Source organism: Glycine soja, unplaced genomic scaffold (assembly GCF_004193775.1).
Source record: "Glycine soja cultivar W05 unplaced genomic scaffold, ASM419377v2 tig00104511_1_pilon_84547_1256723, whole genome shotgun sequence".
NCBI classification, from domain to species: domain Eukaryota; kingdom Viridiplantae; phylum Streptophyta; class Magnoliopsida; order Fabales; family Fabaceae; genus Glycine; species Glycine soja.
The window spans coordinates 123,369-134,856 of record NW_021144441.1 but is presented as its reverse complement, the minus strand read 5'-3'; the positions used below and the strand labels follow the sequence as shown (position 1 = coordinate 134,856).

The window sequence follows — 11,488 nt, the reverse complement described above, 5'->3', positions numbered from 1 at the left end:
TATGATGAATTTGTTGAGTGTTGCAACCCTCTTTTGTAAAAGCAGTCATGCACCCAACGTCTTCATGATTCATGTACATAGGGACTCATTAGGTAGGTTTGTTCTTATTTTTGGTTTTAATACAAACTTGTTCTCATATGGGACACCTTAGGTTTGTTGTATTTTTTTGTAGGAATAATCAACATAAAAATACAAAAAAAGGTACGCTTTATTGCATTACATTCCTAAATTTTTTAAATGGTGATCAAGGGGTTCCCACGGACCCTAAGAGAATAAAGATCATTCCTGATTGGCCCACTCCACCAAGTATAAGGGAAATCTGGGGTTGCCATGACTTAAGAAACTTTTACAAAAGATTTGTCCCATATTTTTCTATACTTGTAGCACCACTCATTGAGTTGGTGAGGAACCATGTTCCCTCATAGGAAGATGTCCATGAAAGGAGTTTTCAGACCTTACCCTACTCTAACAAACCCAACACCACTAATACATATGTTTTTATTCTTTTTACAGGTGTTGAGGGAAGGAGCCCAGAGTATGAAGAACCTCGGGATTTGAGGTCAAATCCTTTCCAAGGTGGAGGGGATGATGCAATCCTACCCCCCAAGGGTATTGGATAGAAGACTCCAAGAGGCTTGGGCTAGAGCTACTAAAGAAGGCCCTAGGGTTCTCATGAACCTTAGGGTAGATTTTTTAGCTCATGGGTCAAGGTTGGATCCACTCTTCTTTGTAAATATTAGAATAGGTTTTTCCTTCTTTTGGGCCTTGTATTTTGGCCATTCTATTAGTATAGGGTTTTAACCTTGTATTTCAGGGCATTTTGAGTAGTCTTTGTAGTAGGGACTTTTTTTTTATTTTCATGTATTTTTTCAAGGAGGTGAGCTTAGTTTTTAGATGGGTGTCTGTAGCTAAGCTCTAGCTTCTCAAGGAAGCTTCTCAAGGAGGTGAGCTTAGTTTTTTAGATGGGTGTGTGTAGCTATGCTCTAGCTTCTCAAGGAAGTTTTCTCAAAGAAGCTTCTCAAGGAAGTTTTCTTAAGAAAGCTTCTCAAGGAAGCTACCTAGTCTATAAATAGAAGCATGTGTAACACTTGTTGTAACTTTGATGAATGAGAGTCTTGTGAGACACAACTCAAAGTTCAACTTCTCTCCCTTTTTCTTCCTTCAATTTCGTGCTCCCCCCACTCTCTTTCTCTCCCTCTTTCTTTTCCTCCATTGAAGCATCCTCTCCAAGCTTCTTATCCAAGGCTCATCTTGGTGGTGAAGCTCCTTCTTCCATGGCTTATTCCCTAGTGGATGGCGCCGCCTCTTACCTTTTCTCCTTTGTCTTCCGCTGCATCTCCATGGTGGAAAATCACCATTAAAGGACCTCATTGAAGCTCAAAGATCCAGCCTCCATAGAAGCTCCACAAGCAAGCTTCCATCAGGTAAACTCATCACTTTCAAATTGAGCTTTCAAAACTATCATGACATGTAGAGGAGAATCAAAGATTTCTAGTCACAAAATGTCAAAAACTTTTATTTTCAAAACAATTACCCATTTCTTGAACATATCCTATAATTCAAAGAAAAACATGCAAAGTCGTACATGCACACAGAATTGACCCAAAATATTAAACTAGAAATCCTTCAATTTCGTGCTCCCCCCTTCTTTCTTTCTTTTCCTCCATTAAAGCATCCTCTTCAAGCTTCTTATCCAAGGCAATTCTTGGTGGTGAAGCTCCTTCTTCCTTGGCATATTCCCTAGTGGATGGTGTCTCCCCTCTCCTCTTCTCCTTTGCCTTTCGCTGCATCTCCATGGTGTAAAATCACCATTGAAGGACCTCATTGAAGCTCAAAGATCCAACCTCCATAGAAGCTCCACAAGCAAGCTTCCATCAAGTGGTAATCAGAGCACAAGAGCTTCAAGTAGGTGCTCCTTAAACCTCCATTAATTTTTTGCTTTACCTTCTCTTCCATTGTTGTTTCTTCATTTTTTTCTGCATGTATCTCCTCACTTGTCTTGTGCTAAATGTTGTTAACATGATTCTTTATAGTTTCCACTGATTAAACTTGCTATAGAAGGTAGATTTGATTTTCTATGGTTCAAATTTCTTGTTCTTGTTCTTGAAGCATGAATTGTGTTGAGTTTAGGTTCCTTTGAGTTTTGTCTTGTTATTTTTTGTGGCTGAAACCTAAACCATAAAATTCTTACAAAAATATTAAAGTAGAAGAAAACCTCAAAAATCTAGAGTGATTTGTTCACCTATTGTAGTTTTGTCATAGAAGTCATGTCTAGTCATGAAACTTGTCACATAAGATTTCTTATGTTGTGCTGAATTTTATTTTCTTGTTTCTTTGTCTAACTCATTTGTTCATGAGTGTATGAAATTCTTTTAGCCTATTATTTGATTTGAGTCAAATCTTTCATGTTAATTAGTCCTTAACATGCTCATGCAAAATTCTTAGAGAGTCTTTGATTGTGAACCTTTTCTTGAACTTTTAGGTTTCCTTATGATTGTGTCTATTGTGAATTTGCGTTTTGGTGATTGAATTGTTGGCTGAAATATTGATCCTAAGTGAATATTGAACTCCTAAAACTGAGGTAAACAATCCTAGTGAGTTCAACATACATAGGAAGGTTGAAAGTAAGCCCAAGGCAATCAATATACCATGCTTAAAAAAAAATCGTTGGTGCTGGCAGTTTGGACATACAAACTTGTAAAAATTACTAAGAATTGGTTACTTCGAATTTTGAGCTGAAATTTTTACTGAATTTTCTAGACATCTGGAAAAAAGTTATAGAAAAAGAACCAAGTGATTTGGAGAAACGGAAAAAAACATAAAAATCATACAAGTTGGAATAAAAAAAATGAGTATCCAAAAAAAAAGTGAAAGGGAAGTGTGCTTGTTGTTTTGGCTCAAAATTTATTCTATAATTGGTGCCTATGTTATACCAATCTTAGTTCCGAAATTTCAATTGAAAATTACTGTGAAAACAAGTGCCAAAGCTAGAGGTTTGTTGAGTCTCTTTTTTTAGTTTTTTTACTCTACTCTACAGCCATTCTAAGTTTCTCTTTGAGTCCTAGCTTGCTTTTATGTCCTTTTCATTGCTTTAATTGTTGAGTAATCCTTGAAAAATTTTCTTGTTAAAACTCCACTGGTTTAGCTTTCATTTCATTTTTTTTGGTCTTTGGTTATTGCCTGTCTCTTTGTTTCCTTATTTGTGGGTTGCCATATAGGGAATTGGAAGGAGGATTGGAGCCATCCCTTGAAGAATTTGAGTCAAGAAGAAAGGGGCCAACCACCTTAAGAGCTATTTACCTTCATTGCTTTCAAGTTTGTAACAAAAAGGCCTTTCATTGGAAGTGTGTTGGGAGCCTCCAATAGGTTACCAAGCTTCCATTTGTGTGTAATAATTTTAGGCAATTTTTCCTTATGATAGTGAGTGTTTTGTTGGGAACCTTGAATGTGGTCATCCAAACACTCTTAGGATTCTCCTAGTTTACATTTCTTGCTTACTTTCATATCTTATTTCCTTTACCTTCCATTGTCAAACCGCCTAGATGGCTTTCCTTTTGCCAATTAGTTTTTTACCTTATCTTTCACACCTCTTTTAGTGTTTATTTTTAGCTAGTTTCAACCATAGTTTCTTTTACCTTTTGTTTTCAAACCTCCAACAAGAAAGAACCACAACTTAGGAACTAACATGAGTCATCATTCATCTAGTGTTAATGGTAAGGGTACTAGTCATAAAGACCCTTTATCTAGAATCTTAGATGAGTTGAGTTCCCTCAAGTTATGGAAAGAAAAACAAGAGAGAAAAGAAAAAGGAAAAAAAAGAGTGGAACAAATAAGTCAAGATGAAAGAAAGAAAATAAGAGAGGAAGAAAGAAGAAAAATAATGAAAGAAATGAAAAAAGAAAAACATGGCTCCTATAGTAGTCATAACTCTTGCAAGAGCCTAAGTGAAGAACTTCGCGACTATTATGAAGGAAGGCATAGGTTACATCTTAGACCTCACTCCCATAGGAGAGAAAAGGAAAGAAAGCCTCAAGAGGCTAACATTAACCTCTCATACTTCCATGGGAAGGACAATGTAGAGGCTAACTTAGATTGGGAAATAAGGGTAGAGCAACAACTTAAAAAGAAGTCTACTTCAAAATCTTATGGCTCTCACTCTTATACAAAGAAAGACCAAGGTCAAGGCATCTTAGGGGTGACACCTTCTAAGCCCAAAGATGATAAGGGGAAGACAATAGAAAAGCAAGCCCCTAAGGCTACTATGCAAGAGAAAACTAGCTCTATAAAGTGCTTTAAATGTCTTGGAAGAGGACACATTACTTCTCAATGCCCCACCACAAAAACCATGATTATGAGGGGCCAAGACATTTATAGTAGCCAAGATGAGGCTACTACTTCACCTTCCTCTAGTGAAAGTGAAGAAGCAAAAGGGGCAAAATCTAGTGAAGAAATCTACCCCCAAGAAGAAGGACAACCATTAGTGGTTAAAGAGAAGTGTAAGGAGGTAAGTGTCTCCTCCAAGAGTTTAGCTAAGAAGGAAACTCATTTTACAATAAAGACAAACATTAAAGAAACTTTCCCTCTTAGACAACCTCCACATTTTCTCTTTTGTAAAAAGACACTTGCTAGCATTGCCACACCTCTTGGTCTTGAGTTTATTCCTCAAGTAAAGAAGTTGTTGGATGCGGGTTTTGTTTGCAAGAGCTTAAATCCTTGTGCTTTTTTGGGGCCCAAAATAGGTATTATTAGGCCCCAAGTCCCTAAAATAGGTGGTATTATGAATGTTTTGAATGGTGCAACCCTCTTTTGTAAAATCACTCGTGCACCCAACATCTTCATGGTGTGTATACATAGGGACCCATTAGGTAGGTTTGTTCTTATTTTTAGTTTCAAAACAAACTTAGGTACTCATATGGGACACCTTAGGTTTGTCATACTTTTTGGAAGGAATAATCAATATGAAAATACAGAAAAAAGTATGTTTTATTGTGTTACTTTTCTTAATTTTTCAAATAGTGATCAAGGGGTTCCCATGAACCTTAAGAGAATAAAGGTCATTCCTGAGTGGCCCATTCCACCAAGTATAAGAAACATTTGGGGCTTCCATGACTTAACAAACTTTTACAAAAGGTTTGTCCCATATTTTTCTACACTTGTAGCACCACTCATTGAGTTGGTGAGGAACCATGTTCCTTCATGGGAAGATGCCCAGGAAATGGTTTTCAGACCTTAACCTACTCTAACATACCCAACACCACTAATATATATGTTTTTATTCTTTTTACAGGTGTCGAGGGAAGGAGCCCAGAGTATGAAGAACCTCGGGATTTGAGGTCAAATCCTTTCCAAGGTGGAGGGGATGATGCAATCCTACCCCCCAATGGTATTGGATAGAAGACTCCAAGAGGCTTGGGCTAGAGCTACTAAAGAAGATCCTAGGGTTCTCATGAACCTTAGGGTAGATTTTTGAGCCCATGGGTCAAGGTTGGATCCACTCTTCTTTGTAAATATTAGAATAGGTTTTTTCCTTCTTTTGGGCCTTGTATTTTGGTCATTCTAGTAGTATAGGGTTTTAGCCTTGTATTTCTGGGCATTTTGAGTAGTCTTTGTAGTAGGGACTTTTTTTTGTATTTTCATGTATTTGTCATGGGGGTAAGCTTAGCTATTATAGGGGGTGTGTAGCTAAGCTCTAGCTTCTCATCTCAAGGAGGTGAGCTTAGCTATTAGAGAGGTGTGTGTAACTAAGCTCTAACTTCTTTAGGAATCTTCTTAAGGAAGTTTCTCAAGGAGGTGAGCTTAGTTATGAGAGGGGTGTGTGTAGCTAAGCTCTAGCTTCTCAAGGAAGTTTTCTCAAGAAAGCTTCTCAAGGAAGCTACCTAGTCTATAAATAGAAGCATGTGTAACACTTGTTGTAACTTTGATGAATGAAAGTCTTATGAGATACACTTCAAAGTTCCACTTCTCTCCCTCTTTTATTCCTTCAATTTCGTGCTCCCCCCTTCTCTCTTTCTTTTCCTCCATTAAAGCATCTTCTTCAAGCTTCTTATCCAAGGAAATTCTTGGTGGTGAAGCTTCTTCTTCCTTGGCTTATTCCCTAGTGGATGGTGCCTCTCCTCTCCTCTTCTCCTTTGCCTTCCGTTGCATCTCCATGGTGTAAAATCACCATTGAAGGACCTCATTTAAGCTCAAAGATCCAGCCTCCATAGAAGCTCCACAAGCAAGCTTCCATCACTAAGTCTCCAGTGTTGTTTTCTTTTGAGGATCAAGTACAGTTCTCTTGGAGGTTCTATTATTACTATTAAATTCTGTTCTGTTTTTCCTCTTCACTAATTACTCTGTATTTGTTGCTATTAATTCAAGCATGCTTAGTTCTTGATTAATTGTCTCTACGCTTAATTTTCGTTCATGCTTAATGAGCGTTTATGATTAATTGGTGTATGTGTTGCTTAATCACATAATGAATGCCTTATGTTAAATTTTGCTTAGTAATTTAATTTAGGGTTGGATTAAGTGGTTGAACTGATAAAGAATAAACTCTCGTAACCTAGGATAAGAGACTTGCTTGTGAATCAAGGGGAAGCAACGTGTTTTAATTCTGATATTTTCTAATTCAATTTTACTCGCTGTTTAATTTACAAAAAACAACAACAACCCCCCCCCCCCCAATTCGTTACTATTTTCCTACTATTTGTTATGAACATTTGGTTTAGCATTGCTCGTTGGGAAACGACCTAGGATCACTTCCTAGTTACTGCATTTTAATGTTTATTTGATTCGGGTACGACCTCGATCAGAGACGCCACTTCAAGGAGAAGATGAGTCTAGAAGAAGCTCACCACCATAGGCAGCCATGGATAAGAGCTTGGAGGAAGAAGGAGATGAATGAAGGGAGAGGAAGAGAAGAGCACAAAATTTTGTGCTCTAAAAGAGCTATAAAATCTGAAGTTTAATTTTCAAATGATCAAAGTTCAAAAACATGCACACACATGACATCTATTTATAGCCTAAGTGTCACACAAAATTGGAGGGAAATTTGAATTTCAATTCAAATTTCACTTGAATTTGAAATTGAATTTGTGGAGGCAAAATTTCACTAATTATGATTAGTGAATTTCAGTTATGGTTCAGCCCACTAATCCATGATCAATTCCAAGATTCTCCACTAAGTGTGCTTATGTGTCATGAGGCATGTAAAGCATGAAGGACATGCACAAAGTGTGACTATATGATGTAGCAATGGGGTGTAGTAAGCAAATGCTCACCTCCCCCTCTAAAATTTAATTGGATTGGGCTTCTACCAATTCAATTAAATTTATTTCCCAACACACACATCAAATATTCACTTAGTGCATGTGAAATTACAAAACTACCCCTAATACAAAAACTAGTCTAGGTGCCCTAAAATACAAGGGCTGAAAAATCCTATATTTCTAGGGTACCTTACCTATATTGTGGAGCCCTAAATACAAGGTCAAAAAAATAATGAAACCTTAATCTAATATGTACAAAGATAAGCGGGCTCATACTTTGCCCATGGGTCCGAAATTTACCCTAAGGCTCATGAGAACCCTAGGGCCTTCTCTTGCATCTCTGGCCCAATCTTCTTGTAGTCTTCTATCCAATGCCCTTGCGGGGTAGGATTGCATCATGAAGATCCTGAGGGACAATAGAGATTGAAGAGGAAGTTATCATGCGGAGTATTGGATGAGAGTTTGAGTGATTGTGAGGTTTCTAGAGGTGAAGGAGACATCCTCACCACTTGTACTTCCTAATCTTTCATTTTCTTTCTTTTTCATCTTTGTAAGAGAAGCTTCCCAGCTATGGAGAGCTAAATCCTTAGTTGGTTCTTCCTACGGGGTACTTGATGTAAATACTCTTATATCTATCTAATGATGTTGCATGTGTTCTCTGTGCTATCATTACTTCATTTTAGTATGCTTTTGCCTTGATCACATAGATGCATGCTCAGTTAGGGTCATTCAACATTGGGAAATGGTTTGATCCTTAGAACTTGATAGGAAGGGGCTAGTTTATCGTATTGGCACGAGGGATCGAGGTACGGTAACCTAGTTGTTGGTATGTATGTCTTAATGCAGTTCTGGTCAAGTTTAGTCCAACAAGAGGGATTTGAGGATGACACTTGGCTAGGATTAGGCTAAACATGCACGAGACATCGGGGTTTAGCAGTCAAGGAGACAACATAGAACACAGGAAAGTTGTTAGGTAGAGAACATCTTTAGTAGCATCAGTCGCCCAGTAGGAAGACCAACACGTTGACCATCTGCCTTCACACCCACCACTGCTCCCCTTTTTATTTACCTTTGTTTAGTTAGTTTACACACGTGTTCATACTACACACAAACCCTTTACCAACAAGATGCTTATTTACTGAACCACAGCTTTACCAAGTAAAACAAGTTCCCCGAGAGTTCGATACTCGACTCTTACCGTTTTATACTAGCGTGATCCGGTGCACTTGCCAGTCGTCGAACAGTTGCCTCACAGTAAGCGCTTAATTTATCATCTTTAGCTAGACATTGTTCTTCATTTTATGGATCGTTCAGGTAGACAACACTTGTTAATCTTTCTAACTGGCCTCCATTTTAAATTTTTAAGCATTGTCCATTGACGATCCATCTTTTCTCCGGGGTTCTTATCGTAGGGTCCACCAATTCCACAGCTTCATAGGGTCTTACTTCTTTGATCATGAACGACCTTGACCACTTTGACTTTAGCTTTCCAGGAAATAGCCTGAGTCCGAAATTGAAGAGCAAGACTTGTTGGCCTAGTTGGAAGTTCTGTCTCTGTAGCTTCTTATCATGATATGCCTTTATCTTCTGCTTATAAATCTTGAATGATTCATAGGCGTTCATCCTCATTTCTTCTAACTCAAACAATTGTAACTTCCTCTTCTCTCCAACTGCAGCTTCATCAAAGTTTAGCAGTTTGAGGGCCCAGTAAGCTTTGTGCTCCAATTCCACCAATAGGTGGCATGCTTTCTAATAGACCAACTGATATGGTGAAAGGCCTATGGGAGTCTTAAATGCAGTCCTGTAAGCCCAGAGAGCATCGTCCAGCTTCAAAGGCCGATCCTTTCTTGATGATGTGACTGTAGAAGCAAAGCTTCATGGTGAATCAAAGGTGATTCAAAGGTGTTTTGATGATAACAATGATGATAACAAAAGATGATGACAAAGGTGATGACAAAAGGCTCAAAGATCAATCAAAGAACAACTCAAGTGAATCAAGAACAATTCAAGAGTTCAAGATAAGAATCAAGAAGAATTCAAGACTCAAGAAGAAAGTTAAGAGTCAAGAATCAAGATTCAAGGTTCAAGATCTCAAAAATCAAGATCAAGATTCAAGACTCAAGATTCAAGAATCAAGAGAAGGCTTAATCAAGATAAGTATAAAAAGTTTTTCTCAAAAATTGAGTAGCACATGATTTTTCTCAAAACATGTTTACCAAAGAGTTTTTACTCTCTAGTAATCGATTACCAGATTATTGTAATCGATTACCAATAGCAAAATTGTTTTGAAAAAGTTTTCAAATTGAATTTACAACGTTCCAATTAATTTCAAAAAGCTGTAATCGATTACAATGTTTTGGTAATCGATTACCAGTGCCTTTGAACGTTGAAATTCAAATTCAAATGTGAAGAGTCACATCCTTTCAAATAAAAGCCTTGTGTAATCGATTACACTGATTTGGTAATCGATTACCAGTGACTGTTTCTGAATAAATCAAAAGATGTAACTCTTCAAAAGGTTTTTGACTTTTTCAAATTGGTTTTAAGTTTTTCTAAAAGTTATAACTCTTCTAAATGGTTGTCTTGACCAGACATGAAGAGTCTATAAAAGCAAGGCTTTGTTTTGCATTTCAATAATCTTGAACACTTATTTCATACAATCCTTTACAAGCCTTGAATCTCTTTGAACTTCTTCTTCTTCTTTGTACCAAAAGCTTTCTGAAGTTTTCTGGTTTTCCAAACCTTGAAAACTTGTGCTATTCATCTTTTCATTCTCTTCTCCCTTTGCCAAAAAGAATTCGCCAAGGACTATCCGCCTGAATTCTTTTGGGTCTCTCTTCTCCCTTTTCCAAAAGAACAAAGAACTAACCGCTTGAATTCTTTTGTGTCTCCCTTCTCCCTTGTCAAAGAATTCAAAATGACACAGTCTGAGAATTCTTTTGATTCTTCCCATTCCCTTATACAAAAGTGTTCAAAGGACTAACCGCCTGAGAATTCTTTTGTATCCCCATTTACAAAGTATCAAAGGTTTAAGAGACTGAGATCTTTGTCTTAACACATTGGAGGGTACATCCTTTGTGGTTCAAGTAGAGGGTACATCTACTTGGGTTTGACTGAGAACAAGAGAGGGTACATCTCTTGTGGATCAGTTCTAGTGGAGGGTACATCCACTAGGTTCAAAGAGAATAAGGGAGGGTACATCCCTTGTGGATCTTTGCTTGTAAAAGGATTTTTACAAGGTTGAAATAAATCTCAAGGACCGCAGGTCGCTTGGGGACTGGATGTAGGCACGGGTTGTTGCCGAACCAGTATAAAAACTCTTGTGTGTTTGTTTCCTTCTTCCCTACTCTTTTACTTTTCGTTGTGCATTTAATTTCCGCTTTTACTTTCTGTTAAGTTTCTCTTCTACTCCTCATTCTCTTAACAATTTAGTAAAAGCCTTAGAAGAGTAATTTTTTAATTAGTAAAGGTTTAGGAATAATTAATTCAACCCCCCCTTCTTAATTATTCTGAGGCCACTTGATCCAGCAGTGACAGTCTTCTCAAGGGTTCACTTTAGCTCTCTATTTGAAATTTCTGCTTGGCCATTTGTCTGGGGATGATAAGGTGTGGCCACCTTATGTCTGACATTGTAATGTTCCAGAACCTTCTTCAGTTGTGCATTGCAGAAGTGTGTTCCCCCATCACTGATTAGGACTCGTGGTACTCCAAAACGGGAAAAGATGTTTTTCTTTAAGAATTTTATCACTACCCTGGCATCATTCTTGGGAGTGGCTATGGTTTCCACCTACTTAGACACATAATCAACAGCTCCCAGAATATAGATATTCCCGTATAAAGATAGGAGAGGCCCCACAAAGTCAATCCCCTAGCAGTCAAAGATTTCTACCTCCATTATGTTTTGTAGAGGCATCTCATTCCTTTTGGAAATCCCCTATGTTCTCTGGCATTTGTCACAATGATGCACATAGTCAGGTGCGTTACATAACTCAAATGACATTTGTCTGTAGGCAAAGACACCAAAAGGGCACGTGAAGGTCGTTTTCTCCTAATCCTTGGGGTTCACAACAATCTGATTGTACCCAGAGTATTCATCTAAGAAGCAGTAATAAGCCTGTCCCGCAAGCCTCTCCAACATCTGGTCCATGAATGGTAAAGGAAAATGATCTTTCCATATGGCTTCATTGAGCTTGCGATAATCGATGCACATTCTCCAGCCAGTGACAATCCTTGTTGGG

General features: G+C 37.9%; 1 protein-coding gene across 1 annotated transcript; it reads right to left on the bottom strand.

The window, feature by feature from the left end:
* Window positions 1-8,603: 8,603 nt before the first annotated feature.
* On the bottom strand, window positions 8,604-11,145 carry LOC114404563. The gene is made up of 3 exons (XM_028367474.1): window positions 11,140-11,145; window positions 10,897-11,037; window positions 8,604-8,999 (listed from the first exon to the last, which is right to left on the bottom strand). The coding sequence occupies exons 1-3, from the start codon at window positions 11,143-11,145 to the stop codon at window positions 8,604-8,606; spliced, it is 543 nt and encodes a 180-aa protein (XP_028223275.1).
* Window positions 11,146-11,488: the final 343 nt, after the last annotated feature.

What these genes read in the sequence shown, in the direction of transcription:
- LOC114404563 (XM_028367474.1), bottom strand. An exon ending in GCAATGCACAACTGAAGAAG is followed by an intron (nt 9,000 to 10,896) that starts GTTCTGGAACAT and finishes TTGGTCTATTAG; the next exon opens with AAAGCATGCCACCTATTGGT.